This window comes from Apis cerana, linkage group LG12, assembly GCF_029169275.1.
Source record: "Apis cerana isolate GH-2021 linkage group LG12, AcerK_1.0, whole genome shotgun sequence".
NCBI lineage: Eukaryota > Metazoa > Arthropoda > Insecta > Hymenoptera > Apidae > Apis > Apis cerana.
Window position 1 is genome coordinate 586,853 of NC_083863.1, and position 16,223 is coordinate 603,075.

The window sequence follows — 16,223 nt, forward strand, 5'->3', positions numbered from 1 at the left end:
TTTCTACTATGAATGGTAGAAATGGTTGATGTTTTTACCAAGAATTACGCGGGGGGAAATTTTGCGAAACAAAAAAAGGACAGGTTATAAATATACATATATAGAGAGACGCGATAGAAGAGGTCGAATAAAAATTTTAATTTCTCCGCGCATTAGCAAAAGTAATTACCAACGATGGATCATTTTACTAAAATATCGTATCGGCTTGAGCAAAGCTTTATCCCAACAGTAAGCAATTACGACAGATTCTAACTCATTAAAACTTTACGAAGCTTTGTTAAAAGAAATTGAGTTAAAAAAGGGAAAAATTTTCTATACGGTTTTTAATTAGCGGTCAAGTAAAAAGTGCGCGTTGTAATTACCCGCATTTCACGATCATTAAACCGTAAAATGTAATTTCTTTACTTTCTTGCGTTTGCAAAGAAAAGAACCAATGCACATAATTTTCGAAGATGACTCGTTAATTATATATACGAGTTTCGAAACGCTCTTTTCCTTTTCCTCGAGCGTAAAAATCGCATATACCTCATTGTGTGCGCCGGGCCACGAGACAATATTTCTTTTCGTCGAACAACTTCGCCCAACTATTGCGGTTAATATTTCGCAGTGTCAATACTGCAGTTTTTCCCCGAGCGAAAAAACTGCTACTTTATACGACTGAAGTTCCGTAAACATTTTTCACTTCGGATTCAGTAACCGTGTAATATGATTTACGTTGCTCGAATAGACGACGCGTTCGCGGGGTTCAACTTCAACGGCCAATATTTTCACGGTATCCGCGATCCGCTTTTTCTTTCTCTAAGCGTTACAAGTATCAAACACCCAGCGCGAAAAATATCATATTTCCAACTCCGTCGCTCTATTCACCATCCAGTAGACGATCTTTCCCCCCTCCTCGTTTCTCGTCGAAAGCTTTCGGTCCAATTATTCGGTCCCTCGTCGCGAGAAACTTGAAAGAAGAACTTGGAGAATTTCGAGAGAGGCACGAATCGAAAATCAATCGGTTGGGTGTATGCAGGAAAAAGGGGCCCGAATTTACATCTATATTGCGGAGAATGGATATTTCTCTAGGGGGTCGGCCGTCATCGGGAAATGGCGCTCGGCTCAATTTCCAAATCATAGGGGCCTAGAGGAAGGGGGGGAGGGAGAGAGAGGTATCAACTGATCGATCATTAAACCCTGGTTATTACCGTGAAAAATTGGCGGCCACGGCGGGCAAATTCGGGATCGTCCCTCTTTTCTCTCTCTCTCTCCCTCGGCCGATCATCGAGCCGTGTAACGCGGTTTCCTCTACTCGAATTGACAGGGTGTTCACGCGTCACGCGGCGGCGGCCAATATTTCTGCCGGGAGGAGTGAATATTTTGCGGGGCTCCTCCTCTCTCTCTCTCTGTCTCGCGCGCAGTACGTGTCACCGTTGGAATGCGAGCCCCTCGCGCGTAGTTATGCCTTCCGAAGCGTGTGACATTTCTTGTCACGCCTCGCGACGCGCTCGCGGCAGCCCACCACCGCGGAGAGGCGGTGGAGAGAGGACGTGCTCCTCGCTCGCCCGTTTGCCTCTGCAAACTCCCGAAATGTCTCGTAATAAAAGCAAACCTACGGAAAAGGAGAGGGAGGGAGGGGAGAGAAGTGTTTTGCCAGGGTTTGCGGCGGCGGGACGTAGTTCGCCCCCGTAGAATTTTACGTAACGTTGCTCCGTTTTTATTTTACACCCCGGCCAACCCCTTCGGGCGTGGCGGCGCACCGCTCGGAAATTAAGTGCTCGGAATAAAAAGACACCCGTGGCGAAGGCGGTTCTTCCCGCGAATTCAAAGAACGTCGGCGAGGCTTCGTTTCGAGGAATATAAACGATCTCCTTTACGCTGATCGTTCTCAGTTGTTGGGGAGTAAGAGATTCTCTGAATCCTTAAATTTCCGAAAATTCGAATTCGATTCGAGAGAGGATGTTGACGTGGGCGAACTCGAAAAGTTCGTTAAACGGGAGAAAAGTAGGAGCGTGTGTAAAAGTGGATGTCGGAGGGGAGTAGCCCTCGAGCCTCGGCGGATGTTCCTTTCTTCGTTCGAGGAAACGAGCGAAAAGTGGATGGAAGGAAATTATCTCTGCATTAACGGAGGCTCGGAAACTGCTTCCAACATTTAATTAAAGACATTCCCTGAGTAATTCCCTTGGCGGCCTCGTAATTGCATTGCTTTTATCTCCTGTACAACTGTTACTTGTTTGGCGAGTCTCTTTTCTATCGGGAGTCAGAACGAATCCCCGAAGGGGGGAGAGGGAAGGAGAGGAAACGCGATCAAGCGTGAGACATGGAGACCCTCCCTCCTCCGCTCAGATATCTTCCTCTTATGAAATAACCGTACTCGAGGACCAGCTCTTAATATCGCTATTATCGTGATTAAATTTGAATCGAAGCGAATTCACCTTTATAAAATATATATCTAGCCTTCTCTCCTTTCCTTGGAAAAATAGACGATCGATTCGACGAGAGTAAAGTTTGGACGTTGGGAGGACGTTTAAAGATTAAATTATATTGCGGATTCGTAGGATTCGCGTCTCCTCGAATTGATTGCTCTTCAAATTTTACGGGGCCACCCTCGTAATTACGGGCGATACCCTTCTCGTCGAAACAGTTCCTTCAACAGTTTCCGAGCGGATGCCGATATCTCCTATAATCTCGCCATCCTTCTTCCCATTTCTCCTTTTCCTACCCGAAAGTAAAAATTTCCCCGAGATAAGCCTCGAGAGAAAGGGGGAAAATTTTCGCGTCTCGACTCTTTCCCTCTCTTTTATCCCCGTTGTAACGAGATCAAATTGAAAATAGTTCAAAGCGAGACTTTTTCCGCCCCTCCCTCCCTTGTAACTCGAAGCGCTGCGGAGAATTGGATAGTTTCGGATACGAAGAGGGGGGAGGGTCGCGTGGACAAGGGGCAATCGGCCAGTCTTGCGGTTCCAGTTGTATCCATTGAAATTACCAGCTGGCGAATTGGCAAGTGTGATGGCGCAGCTAACGGGAGAAGCTCCAATCAGTAGGTAATTGCTTCATTCCGTTCCCGACGCAATATCGCGCTTCTCTGACCCGTGCCTTCGCTTTCAAAGATTTCTACCTATCTCAAAGGACCACCACCAGGGTGAGAGGGATAGAGGGTGGGGGGGCAATTTTTCTTCCCTCGTCCCAAACGCGTTAATTCGGCGTGGATTCGTTCGACTCGACGGACGAGGATGGTTTCGAGAGACTCGTAGCAAGGGAGAGAAAAACATGAAATTGCGCTTAGGTTATGAAATCCTAAGGGGGGAGGGGGAGAATGGAAGAAAGAAGACTGCAAAGAGCGAATAATAAAGCTTTAAAGCCACAAGTGAACGGAAGGGGGAGGGGAGACGAGGAATCGGAAAGGATCATAAGCATCGTTCGACTCGTTTCCGACGATTTCGCCGTAACAAAAGCCGCCGCCAACCGTTTCCAACCGGACAACAAAGTTCGTCTCTCGTCGAGCCCCCTCCACCCCCCCTCCTCTCTCTCTCTGTAACGAAGACTTTGTACCCCTCTAGCGCCGGTATAACGAGACTGCGCTTTTGTATCACGGATTTTAAAGAGACAACCTACACGGTAAAGTGTACAAACATAACGAGCCGAGGAGTGGAAAGCGTTCAAACGCGTTTTCCTCTTTCTCTCCCTCTCCCTCCTCCGTGATATCGCTTGGGGTGGCTTTTTCTTTTCGCGTGTAGTTGAGGAACGTTGGATCGGAATTAATGAACCGTAATCCCCCAATAATGAGGCTTCGGCTTCACTGCCTCTGATACGACCTCGCCACCCTTCTCTTACCCTCCCTTCGCCGTATCTATCGATGCGCATCCTCGTCCCGTGTAAATGTCATATATGCCACGCGACTTAGCCAGCCATTTCCACGCAACGGAGAGAGAGAAAGAGAGAGAGAGAGGGGGGGCTGTCGACGCGAGACAAATTATTTTCCTCGACAACACGCGTCGATGCTTTTCACCGCGCATAACGAGTTGTTCGAGCTCTCCGTAGAGAGAATACAAAATGTCGTACCCTCCCCTCCCGCTCTTTACAGTCTTCGTGTCGATATTTTTCCCAGCTTTACGACGAAACGCCCCTGCGAATTTCCCCATCGCCAATGACCTTACAGGTTGCATATTTTTCTCCTCTTCCCGTTAATAATCTTTCCCCTCGAATTATTCGTGAAAATTCTTGATCGATCGTTGGGTTGTACGACGCGAGAGAGAAGGAAATCTGTTTGGGAATTTCTCAACTTTGTTCGTTGGCCCGACGAAGACAGAATTTATTTAAAGTGAGTTGATTTTTTTTTCAACGTCAGTCGATGTTGCGTACCGTGGTTGCTTTTATAAACGGAGTCAAACTGAATATCTTTTGAAACGTGGAAACTCGAGATAAAGAATATTTTTAGTAGAAAGTGCGATCGAGCTAATATCATTATTCCAAAGGAAAATCATTATTCGAAAGCTGTAGAAACAATCGCGAATAATCAATTAATAGATCGATCCCCTGTATCGCGACCCGTTGAACAAGCGCGGTCGAAATTAAGGGCGTTTTAACCCGAGTTTCGCGCGAATAAGGGTGGAGAAACGGCACGTATGACTTCTCCCGGATACTCTTGATATTAGTTACCGTAATGTGGAAAGTTGTATCAAGCCATGAAACCTGCATAACTTTTATGCCTTGTAAACTGGTGCGGTCTGCGGATCCAGGTTTCCTCGAAAACGGGCCGGTTATACGCGCGTTTGACTCGGCCGTAAAACGAAACTTTTAATAATTGCGATTGTCGTTTCCTTCTCCCTCACCCCCCTTCTCCACGATCCATCGAGCATCGATGAATCGTATTGGACCGTGCGCGTGACCGCGAGTTAAAGTGCCGCCTCGAGTCAAATGCTAATGAGAATCGGGAATGAAAAATATCTTTGAAAGCTTTTAATATATCCCCGTGAATTCGAGAGCTCGGTGAATTTATCGAGGTGTTCGATCTCCCGATTTCGAGATATGATACGATTCGAAAATTCTTCCCAATAAAAAAGAAAAAAAAGAAAGAAAGAAAGAAAGATCGCGCGAAAGCGATAATATATTTTAATTTTTTTTTTTTTTTGCTCCGTAGAGAAAAATTTGACTCTCTGTAACTCTGACTTGATTCCACGGGTAACGCCTACGTTCCATCGGATCGTACGTGTAAATTTTTATGTACGAGCACGTTTTGTACGTACGAGGTATCCGACGACTCTGTGTAAAGGATTTTACGAAAACAGAATGAAACGAAATAATAATAAAAAAAAAAAAAAAGAAAAAAGAAAAAAAAGGAAAAGCGAGGCTCGAGTGAAAAAGTTTTTACAAATTTCGAATCTGCGTATCCTTTGACAACGACACCGAAATGCTCGGCAACGGGAAATAATAAAAGCAAAAGCGCTTTTTATACGGGGGGACAATTGTATCCTCGATACAATTGGGTCGATATCGGCGATACCCTATCCGATTGAAAATCGTCTCCCGGTTATAATACATCGGTTCGATCGACGCGACCAATTCTTGGATCATCCTTTTCCATATTCGGTGCTTAACGCCCGCGCACGAACGGGTATTATCGCGTACGTATTACGCGTTTTTAATGCAACGACACGTACCGATTCCTCCCATAAACGATTCAACGCGTCGGCCGTGTACGGTTTTTTAAAACATCGTGCAAAGTGGGGGAGGGAAAAAGTCAATTGTCACCATCCATTTCAACAATTTCTTATTATCTTTTAATTTATGGATCGCGACGGTTTTCCTAATTTCGATGGAATTTGATGGAATTTTCTAAGGTAGATTACGACAACTTTTCTTTACGCGACGGCAACCGGGATCAAGATAAACGAAAAAGCGTTCGAAAGAGCAAAGTTTCCAGCGATCTCTCGTTCTCGTTGGCCGAAATCTATTATCTCGTGAATTATAACGGTTTAAAGTTTCCCCAATTTCAATAGGGTTTCGATCGAGGATCTTCACGGTTGCGCTGCGTAATGGATCCCGTTTTACGATCGGTCTATCGTCGATAATTTTCTGAATTAAGTCTAAAGGGGAGTACTTGTAAGAATTACGGAAATGGGAAGAATCGTAATAAGGACAGGAAAGGAGAGAGAGAGAGAGAGAAGCGTGCAAAATCGCGTGACGGGGATTTTCAGCAAGCGTGTCAACGGGTTACAATATTACCGTCGTTATATAAACTCAGACACGGCCGGCATTTGCATTGATGACGTGAATATAATATATCACCAGAAAGCTTGAAAGCTGAGCTTTTCTCCGCAGCCAGCCACAATGGCCACTGACCACCTGTTGCCTTTCCATTTATATTTTAGACGTGGTGAGAAACGTCATCGCCTTACGTATCCTCCGTAAACATCTCAAAGGGGGACGTGTTCCCATATTTTTGAAAAATCCTTTCGCCTGTTCAACTCCGACTTTCCACCGGGTAACGGGTCACGATAGAGGGACAATTTCTCTCTCGCGAGATGATTCGAATTGCCCGGCAAAATCTTTCCACAAAGTTTTTTTTCTTCCTTCTTCTTGTCTCGACGCGGATTCGACGAAAGTAGAGATCCTCTTTTCGACGTGATCACGCCTGCTGTCGGAACGGCGCGATCATCATCGAGTTTTCCACGCGTTGTGAATTGCCACGAAGAAAATTACGCGACGACGGTAATCTCTTGGCTGCAGCGCCGGCCACGCCCGAGTATCCGAGTATCCCAGAGCTGCTCGTCACCAGGGTGGCAATTTACATCGCGAGCGACTCGATCTCTCGTTTCCTTCCCTCCGAATCGTTTGTTCACGATTCTCTTATACGTGGCCTCTAGTTATACGTATTTCGCGATACTTGCGTACATATCGAGTTCGATAATTAAATATGGAAAATGGAAATGATTCGTTTCAGGGTGCGTCATCCAGCTTAGTGGTAAAGTTCGCAGATACTGAGAAAGAGAGACAACTAAGACGCATGCAGCAAATGGCCGGGAACATGAGCCTCCTTAACCCTTTCAACGTCTTCAATCAGTTCGGCGCTTACGGCGCTTACGCTCAGGTGGGTCACATTACGGTTAACGCTTCTCTCCCTGCACTACCCGCCCGTTCTTGTGTTCGCGGATCGTAATTGTTTCCATCCGATCGGCGGCGTCACTCGACGTCATCTCGTTAATTCTTAATTTTCGAATTCGACGAATGTTGGAGCGTTCCAGCAAGATCCATTCGAATTGCAAAGAGAAAAGAAAAATCCCGGAGATTAATTCCCGATACAATTTTCGATTCTACTTACAGCAGCAAGCAGCTCTGATGGCTGCGGCAACAGCACAAGGGACGTATATCAATCCAATGGCGGCATTGGCACACGTTGGCGCCGGGCAACTGCCGCACGCGTTGAACGGCATGCCAAACCCTGTTGTTCCACCGACTTCCGGTACGTCTTTCGTTCTCCTTTTTCTCTTTCCCTTAACGACCATCAACCTCGATATCTCCTACTCTTTTACATCGCCGGAATATCGCGTTAATGAAACAGTTCGCGTCTCTCCCGCGAATGTATCGTGCGAGGATTGAAGAAGAACAGGAATGGAAATTATGTTTCTGCGAAAATTTTGAAACGGAAGAAAAAAGAAAGGAGTGAATACATCGGAGAAATTATTCGAAATAAATGGGACACGCGAAGAAAACGTACAGTCCCCGCCCCCTTGTGTACGCTTTGTTGCGAAATTTCCCAGTCTCACCGGGGCGAAACTTCTTTCTTCACCTCCTACCCCGCCTCCCCATTTATTCCTTTTCTCGCGGATCCCGCGGCCGCGGCACAGTCCGTTGCCTTATAACCGGCTCATAAATCAATACAACATTTTCACCGAGCGTGACTCGAGCGAAAGATATTGCCGGTGCCGCGAAACTTTATCGAAAGCCCGGCCGACGAGGGAAGGAGGAGAAGCCAAAGGCACCGTTCCTTCCCTTTTTCCTCCCTCTCCCCGGTTCCTCTCATTCGCGAGAGGAGGGAAAAACGAAGCGGCGCACGTAGCCCACAGGTGAATCGGCTCTCCACCGGTGGGCAGAGTCGCGGCGCGAAACACCGATAATACCGTTCGATAAGGGAAGAATAATATTTTTACTTCTTCCTTCCTTCCTTCCTTCTGATCCTTTCCGACGAGTCGGATTGCTCGCGCGCCTTTATCTCTTCGGGGACACGGCGTCGTCCCACCTGTCAATCGCCGATTCTTCGATACTTGGCGATTCGTGCGGGTTTGTGGACGGTTGAAAGGATTTAACGGAGATCGCTTCTTTCCTTTCCTCTCGAGCCGTGGAGAAACGATCGTTCGGCAAACACTCGACACTTTGTCCGCATATTGTTGTTTCGTCTTCGCGTGTCCCATGATCAATGCGCAGGGAAATGGAACAATTGGACGCACGATATATTTGATTAACGTTCGCAACGCGGAGAGAGTATATTTTTCGAGATAATTTTTCGTTTCTGAAACGTAATTTATCGCTACCGATCTCACACGCGTCCGACACACGCGCGCATATTCGTTTATTTTAAAAGCTTGGCGGCGTTGATTAAACGCCGCGCCTGTTAAAACCGTTAAACGAGATACAAATATCGCTAATTGCTTCATTCGTCGTGACCGATCAATCGCGCGACTCGAAACATTCCTTCGTATTTTCGAGAAAAATATCCTTGCCAAAATCTACCTGTGGCAACTTACTCAACCGCGAGTCGTTGCATTAATCGGCTCTAACATCGACATCGAGCAGAAATCCGCGGGAATCCTCAAACAATCCGCGAGGTCTCGTTCCAATTACACGACACACACGCGCGTGAATATATCGGCGCAAATCGGTTGACAAGAGTGTCGCGAGATAGAGAGAGAGAGAGAGGGGACGACTCTCTAGGTAAGCGCGATCCGGTTGGAGATGCAATGACGAGGGGGGGTGACCGAGGGGTCGGTGTTGTAAGAGCAAGAGGGTAACCGGTGTGTACTGATCAGGTTTGCTCGTAGGTACCGGTACAGGGCAGCCTGTTAACGGGGCGATACCGTCGTTACCGTCGCCAACGATGCCCAATTTCAACATGGCTGCACAAACACCGAATGGTCAACCAGCAGGTTCGGATCCTGGTGTCTACACCAACGGGATACCGCAGACCTATCCGGGACGTGAGTATCAACTCAGGCGCAGTGTGCCGCCCCTGCGCAATGCTCGGCCAATCGACGCCGGACTTTATTATTTTGCCTTCGCGATGAGAAGCGGGTAACCTCGCCCCAGACAGGGGCACCCCTCGATCCTTTCTTCCTCTTCCGCGACTCTTGGAAAAATCTTTCTCATTTTTCTCTCTTCCCTTCTCTTCCTCCCCCTCTTCTCTTTCTCTTCGCGTTCCAGACGCGACGAAGCGGAGAGGGGGGTTTGCGAGGAGATCGGGATAGGCGCGAAATTTTTCCCAAGAGTCGCTCGGTGAATTTTAATGGGAATTTTCGTCCCCTTCGAAAGCGAGGAGAACTTCTTTTCGATCGTACCTTTTCTCTTTTTTTTCATCGTGTGAAATCGGATTAAATTTAACAGAGGGGGGGGCGGGGGAGAGATCCAAGAATACACGACACCGCGCGATATCGATTGGTCAGCGCGTATTGCGACAGGGGCCCTAGACGTAGGTCCGTCCCCGATAAGAGCTGAGCTTACTGAAGTGTAGATGCCCTCCATCTGTCCATTCCAGCACAAGGGCTGCCTAATGGGGAGGCGGCACTCCAGCATGCCGCCGCGTATCCTGGAATGCAACCCTACCCCGGTGTCGGTAAGTTTTTTCTTCCCCATTTACTCTTTCCCTCTTTCGCCTTCTATCGAGAATTCTCCGTCAAGCCTTCCGTATCTGCGACGAGTTTTTCATCCAACCGAACGCATTTTAGTAGCGCGCTTTTTCGATAACAGCACGAAAAAAGCCTAGCCAAACAGGATTCAGCGATCCAAATCGGATTCCGTAGTGACGAGTTAAAGAGAGAGAGAGAGAGAGAGAGAGGAAAGGAAAAATTATTAATTGAAAATTGATCGTTATCACTCTCATACCTACGCGTCGCGGATATCGTGGTTATTTCTGGCGACTAATTTTCTATTTCGTCGAATCGGGCGATAAATTTCGGAAAGAACGATTTGTTAAAGCGAAGAGAAATGGAATTAAAAAAAAAAAAAAAAAAAGAAAAGCGAAAGCAAATGAATCCGAACGTTCGATTTTAATATGCTTTTATCCGAGCACTCGAGCACTTAACTCTGAAAAATTCGATTCCGCTGATCGCGTTTCATGGCTGTTGCATGCAACTATTGGTCGCATGTGTACATTTATATACGTATATATTATACGTAAATGTATATAAATATATATACATGCACTGCGCGTACACCAGGATGGAACGTAGGATGGACGAAAATTCTGCTCCTGATATCCCTTTTCAACATTTCTCGCCGATCAAAACTCTCGACAACGCGTGGAAAAAATAATTTTGAGAAATTATCGCGTTCCATCCTACCGCGCACAACACAACAACACCAATGCATCGACGTTATCATCGTGTGATTATCGTATACATATCGTGTATATTATATGTATACATAGACGTGTGTATATATATATATATAGGCGCGTTATATAATGCTTCTGGTGTGCTGCTACAGTGTAATTTCGATGTTCTTTTATGATATACTTCGTCTACGTTTTATATATATATATACATTTTATATATATATACAACTCTTGAGCGCATCGTGTACCGTGCATGTTCATCGATACGCAAACAACACGCCGACATTATAATCGGCTGTCGAAGACCCGAACGATGTTACATCAAAATGCGATATACACCGGGGCAGAAATTATAATCCAATAACCAACATCAAAATGGACGATTCCGTTTCAGAGATAATCAACGTGCCGACGTAACTATACTTCGATTCGTTCCGCTCACCGTTAGCAATTAACGCGCGGGGTTTGATGAATTCTCTGTCCCAATGGTTAAATTAATAACAGAGCGAGCGAGAATTGGTGTTTCACCGTGGAAAGTCTCGTAACCAGCCCGTCATTATCGACTGCAAAAACATCGAACCGCGGAAACCTTGACGCGATAACAATTATTCCGGGTATAAATAGGGTGCAGGGTGTGGCAACTCCGTATGCGATACCATTTATCGCGAGCAACGCGTAATTTTTAATCTTCCTGGAGGAACCGATACGTCACTTACCATTACGTTGCTTGAAATATTAATCTTTTTTTTCTCTTTCAAAGTCGCGAGTTTGAATACTTTCGACGAGCTTCGAAACATCTCGCGTATTCGGTTAAAAAGAATCTTCCTCCTTTGAAATAATTGTCCGAGATTACTAACCGATAACCGATAACTAGAAAATAATAATAATAAATGTCTGCACGCCGTGTTTCTAACTTGTTATTCAACGCGAATGGATTAATTCCGGGCTGAATACGGGTGGAAAATTGGTAGAGAGTTATTTCACATGTGAAAGTAAATCAAAAATATGGAGTAGAATTTTTTGTTTCGGGTCTTTTTTTTCATTTTTTTTTTTTTTTTTTTTTTTTTTTTTTTTTTTTTTGATAAAATGAAGTTTGAACATGTTTTGGGCAAGATTTATTCAAGTATACATGTATTCGAACTAAATTTTCTCGAAAACGAAATGTCAAGCGAAGAAATTTTTGTTCATTTTCACTAATTGTTCTTTTGTATCCAATTCAGCATTTTATTCTTTTTTTGCTTTTGCTTTTCCAGAAACTTTATATTAAATTTTTCATTTATTTTTGCACACAGAATAACTTCGTATCCGGTTATACGCAAACTTGCCACACTCCGCGCAAAGTTACAATAGTCGGAAAAATTTACTCGTACGCAAGTTCGGCTAAAAAAAAGTTATCAGAAATAACGAAAATTTTGTCTTTTCTTTCTTTTTTAAAGCAACCCTTTATCGTTTTCTTCGTGACACCAAGATGTGGAGAAAAATTCGCACTCCCCCATTATTCCACCGTCGAGCGGTATTCTTGATCAAAATAAAGAAAAAGAAAAAAAAATTTCGATATTTATTCCACCGTCGATCGTTGAGCTGATTCGCATCAAAACAAGAATTTTCGAAATCTCTCTTCCTGTTCCGCCCATTAACCACCTGGTAGATCCCTTTTAGATATCCACCCGTGTACACTTCTGTAGATCTACGCGCAACCGAATTGGTAAAAATTCATCAAATTTGAGGTATGACGTTCGTACGCGCGGAGGCCCCGCTGGTTTCCCGCTGTTTGCCAAAGACTCGAAAATAGGATATTCTTTTTCTGTGTATTTTCGTCCAATGTACACAGAGGCGTGGAGATCAGCGAGTGGAAAAAAAGCAATCCGAAATATCGCGTGTCCGCTCTATCCGGGCGGACGGTAACCGACGGCGGTACATGATGGCGTATTTATTTCATACGCCAAATGTCGGGACCATCGTTGGAGCGAAACCTCCGCCAACGTCAATCGGAATATATTAAAGCAATGTTTGCACGGAAATAATTAATTTCCAAGCGAAAATTTACCTCTTCTGATCTGAGAGAGCGAACCGCGCACCCCCCTCCCCGATCATCCCTCTCTACATTCATCCGTCACAAACAAATATCAATCGCCCGCGCGTTTTAAATATTTGCCAAGGTATAATTAATGCCGTTATAATTGCTTTTCTCTAATATCGCAGTAGCAAAAGTGCTCGTTTCCGATCCACCCCATCCCCCCTCCCCGCGCTTCGAAATATCGGAAATCGTTTCGGAAAAAAGGAATTCTTTCTCAAACGAATGAAGATTGTCGAGAGAAGATTTCCCGGGAAAATATAACAATTTCTTCTCTAACGTTCGGTGGCGTTATTTCAAAAAATTAGTGCAATTTTCCCTTGGCCTTTTCTTCCTTCCAACGCGAATTCACCTCGAAAAAACCGTTGCCGTTTTGCGCGCGTGCGTCTCCGCGCATTATGAGAGGACAGAACGTGAACGCGAAGACTTTAAAAGGATATCGCGTGACAGTTAATGTCGGTAATATCCGATAGGAGCGTTGCGAGATACAAAAGTATCGTGTTAAAAGTATGGTGGAGAACAGTGAGAACGTTGAGGCTCGAATATCCTCGTCGTGGAAAAGACCGCAACGAGCGTGGTGGTGAAAACGAGACTTCTCCGTCTAGATAGACTTTTTTTTCCCCCTTTCACTTCGCGCAGTTTCATCTGACGCCTGACGAGACTACTTCTCATTAATTCCACGACCAGTGGAGAATTTAGCGCCCCCCCCCTCCCATTTTCGTTTTTCGGGTGAATTAAACGCGGTTGTTTTCATCGTTCCTCCATGTTTTGTTACGAGCAATTATAAACTGTCCTGCCATAATTATTTCTCGACCGAACAACAATGCAATTTCGCATTAACTCGATTGACGTCCACCATGCAGTTTACCTTTTATTAATTTCGAACCTCGTTACACCGTTGCATTTCCTCGAATTACGAATTGTCAACGTAATATATATATATGTATATATATGTATGTATATATATATATGTATATATATATATGTATATATATGTATGTATATATATATATGTATATAGGCATGTAAAAATAGTTACTCTTTGGTTTCTGAAAAATATTGAGCATCTTTGGAAAAAAAAATTCATTTCTACGAGAAAACGATTCTAATTTACAAAAACGGATTCTATGTGTTACAAGCGTGATTTTTAACTTAGTTGAATATTTTGCCAGAGAAACGATCGACGAGTATTTCTTGCTGGTGGAGAGAGCAAGAGAGAGAGATCCGAGTAAGAAAGGATATTTTTTTGGAAGCCAGAGGGCCAGTCTCTGAAACGGTGAACACGATTTTGCTTTTCTTTTCTTTTCCTTCTTTTCCTTCTCTTTTTCTCCTTTCTACACGAAAACACTGATGGCCACTTCGAAGCTGTATATTATGGAAGCGAAAATAGGAAGAATAAGAACAGCATGCACCACGTGTATAGATGTGGACACATCATGATGTATTTGTTATTTGTTACTGTCGCAGCTTATCCCGCCGTCTACGGCCAGTTTCCTCAAGCTATTCCTCAGCCGATGACCGCTGTGGCACCCACGCAGAGGGAAGGTAAGTACAAAACACTCATCAACGTCTAACTGTTGACTGTAAACACGAATGATTGTAGTCCTGAGATTGTAGATCCAACTCCCGAACGACCAGACACGAGTTTATCCTTCGTCGTAATATCGTCCAAGGTACACAATTGCGATCCGAAGGGGGAGGGGGGGAAGGGGAGAGGAAGGTCATTCTTACGTTGGAGAAATGCGTGGAAAACTCGCAAGAAACGGTCCAGTTCGTTCGAAAAGAATTTTGGACGCATGTTTTAATTCGAGTAACCTCGACTCAACCAACCTGCAAATCGAAAAATCTCTCGTTTCTTCAATCTAATATCGTGGCGCCACGGTTGCTGGGACGCGTCTTTCCCAAAGCCAGCCTCGATTCGACCCTCGTGCTCTTTTCACAACGGTTCTACAGGACGACCTACAACTTTCGTCTCGTCGCCACTTACTTTCCAAAGCTCTGCGAGAATTTCTTCCGCGTTTCCCCGGTTAATTAACCGGCAAAGTAACGAAAGAACGAACGTGTTTCGATCCCTTCGATCCTAATAGTTAGCCGATTTGTCACCAGGCCACGATCAATTAAATCGATCGAACGCGCGAGGGTTGATCGAAATCGATATCGAGAAGTAGGGGGCGAATCATTCGTCAGCGTTGATCCTAGGAGGAAACGACAGAGAGAGAGAGAGAGAGAGAAAGGGAGGAGGGGATTAAAGATGGCGGGAGATAAGCGGGAGAAAAGAAAGAGGATAGGGCGAGCGGAGCCAGCGCCTAATTGCAATTAACAACTCGCCATTATTAGAATATACGACGCCTAACAATGAGATAATGCAAATAAAACGAAAGTTTTAATTACTTTGCCGTTACGCCTGCCGGCGATCCGTTGTTACATCGTAGGATAATGGGAAGTTTACCGCGACAGCGTTTCCCCTAGCCTCCCTCCCCCTCGATATTCCCTATTTTCCGGCAAAGCCTTTCCCCTCTTTTTTCCTTCCAACGCGACTCACGTATCACGTTGATACATTTTTCGCAATATGCTTTCATCGGGGTACTTTTCTTCGCTTTTTTGTATACGAAGAGAGAGAGAGAAAGAATTCTTGCAAAATCGAAAAATCGATCATTCCTTGTTCCGTTGAAAAGAAAAAAATGATATTCTGGACAAGTTTCGAAAATACGATTTCGATTCACTTTGCTTATCTTTTTCCTCCCCCCGGAACAAGTGGTGCGTACGGCGAACGAGAGGGTAGAGGCTAACGGAAGAAGGCACGACGGCGACACCAGAAGAACGATATAATAGTTTATTTCTGTCATCGTTGCACGACATCGTTATATCAATTTTATTATATTTATTGTCGCTTCGTTTTTCCTTTCTTTCTTTCTTTCTTTTGCTTCCTTAATCTGTTCTCAGTGTATATATTTTATATAAGTCTTACAAGGTGTTCTCGGTGTTCGATTTGTCTATATCTCTTCTCTTGATGAATGTCGTTGCGCCACGACAGTCCGAGACCAACCCCCACGGAAACTCTACATTTCATTCTTTGGATGGGTTTATATCGGTGTGTTTTCGTTGCACTCAATGTCACTATTCTTAGCTGTGCTCGGTGTTGCGCTGTCGACAAACATTGATCGTCGCTTTCCCACGACGATCGAACCCGTATACGTCGCATTGAATGTATAGAGTGTGCACTTATTAAGGGTTTCGATCGATGTACGTAAGGATCGTCGGAACGTGACGGGGAAACGATCGATCTTTGAACTCTCGTTTCTTGATTTTGGAAGAAGAAATAACGATAGATTCAAAGATCGACGACTTTGAACATATTTCGTTGGAAAAGGAATATTTCTTTGCGAAAATGACAGATCTGTATTATCCCGATTTAATAAAGATGGATTGTTCAAATTTCGAAGAGAATTAATTCTAAAAATGGAGGGGGGGAAGTGAACTATCTTAAGTAAATAATTTCGAATTTGAATATTTATATTTACATATATATGAAAAAGAAACGCTTACATACTTTTTCGTTCGTGTATACGTTTCACGTAGCGGAGAATTATTAATTAATTCGACAGTAAGAGAATATTAATA

The 16,223-nt window shown here is 44.5% G+C and overlaps 1 protein-coding gene across 39 annotated transcripts in view; it reads left to right on the forward strand.

Moving 5' to 3' along the window:
• Positions 1-16,223, forward strand: part of LOC108003954 (CUGBP Elav-like family member 4) — a 540,361-nt gene that overhangs the window by 499,890 nt on the left and 24,248 nt on the right. For 16 of the 39 annotated variants that reach the window (XM_062082771.1, XM_062082756.1, XM_062082752.1 and 13 more), the window contains 5 exons: positions 6,926-7,072; positions 7,306-7,444; positions 9,009-9,176; positions 9,707-9,808; positions 14,070-14,147. In XM_062082771.1, the coding sequence (XP_061938755.1) occupies positions 6,926-7,072; positions 7,306-7,444; positions 9,009-9,176; positions 9,707-9,808; positions 14,070-14,147 (634 nt within the window). The remainder of the gene's footprint in view (positions 1-6,925; positions 7,073-7,305; positions 7,445-9,008; positions 9,177-9,706; positions 9,809-14,069; positions 14,148-16,223) is intronic. The other 23 variants (XM_062082758.1, XM_062082754.1, XM_062082783.1 and 20 more) reach the window with 12 other exon arrangements.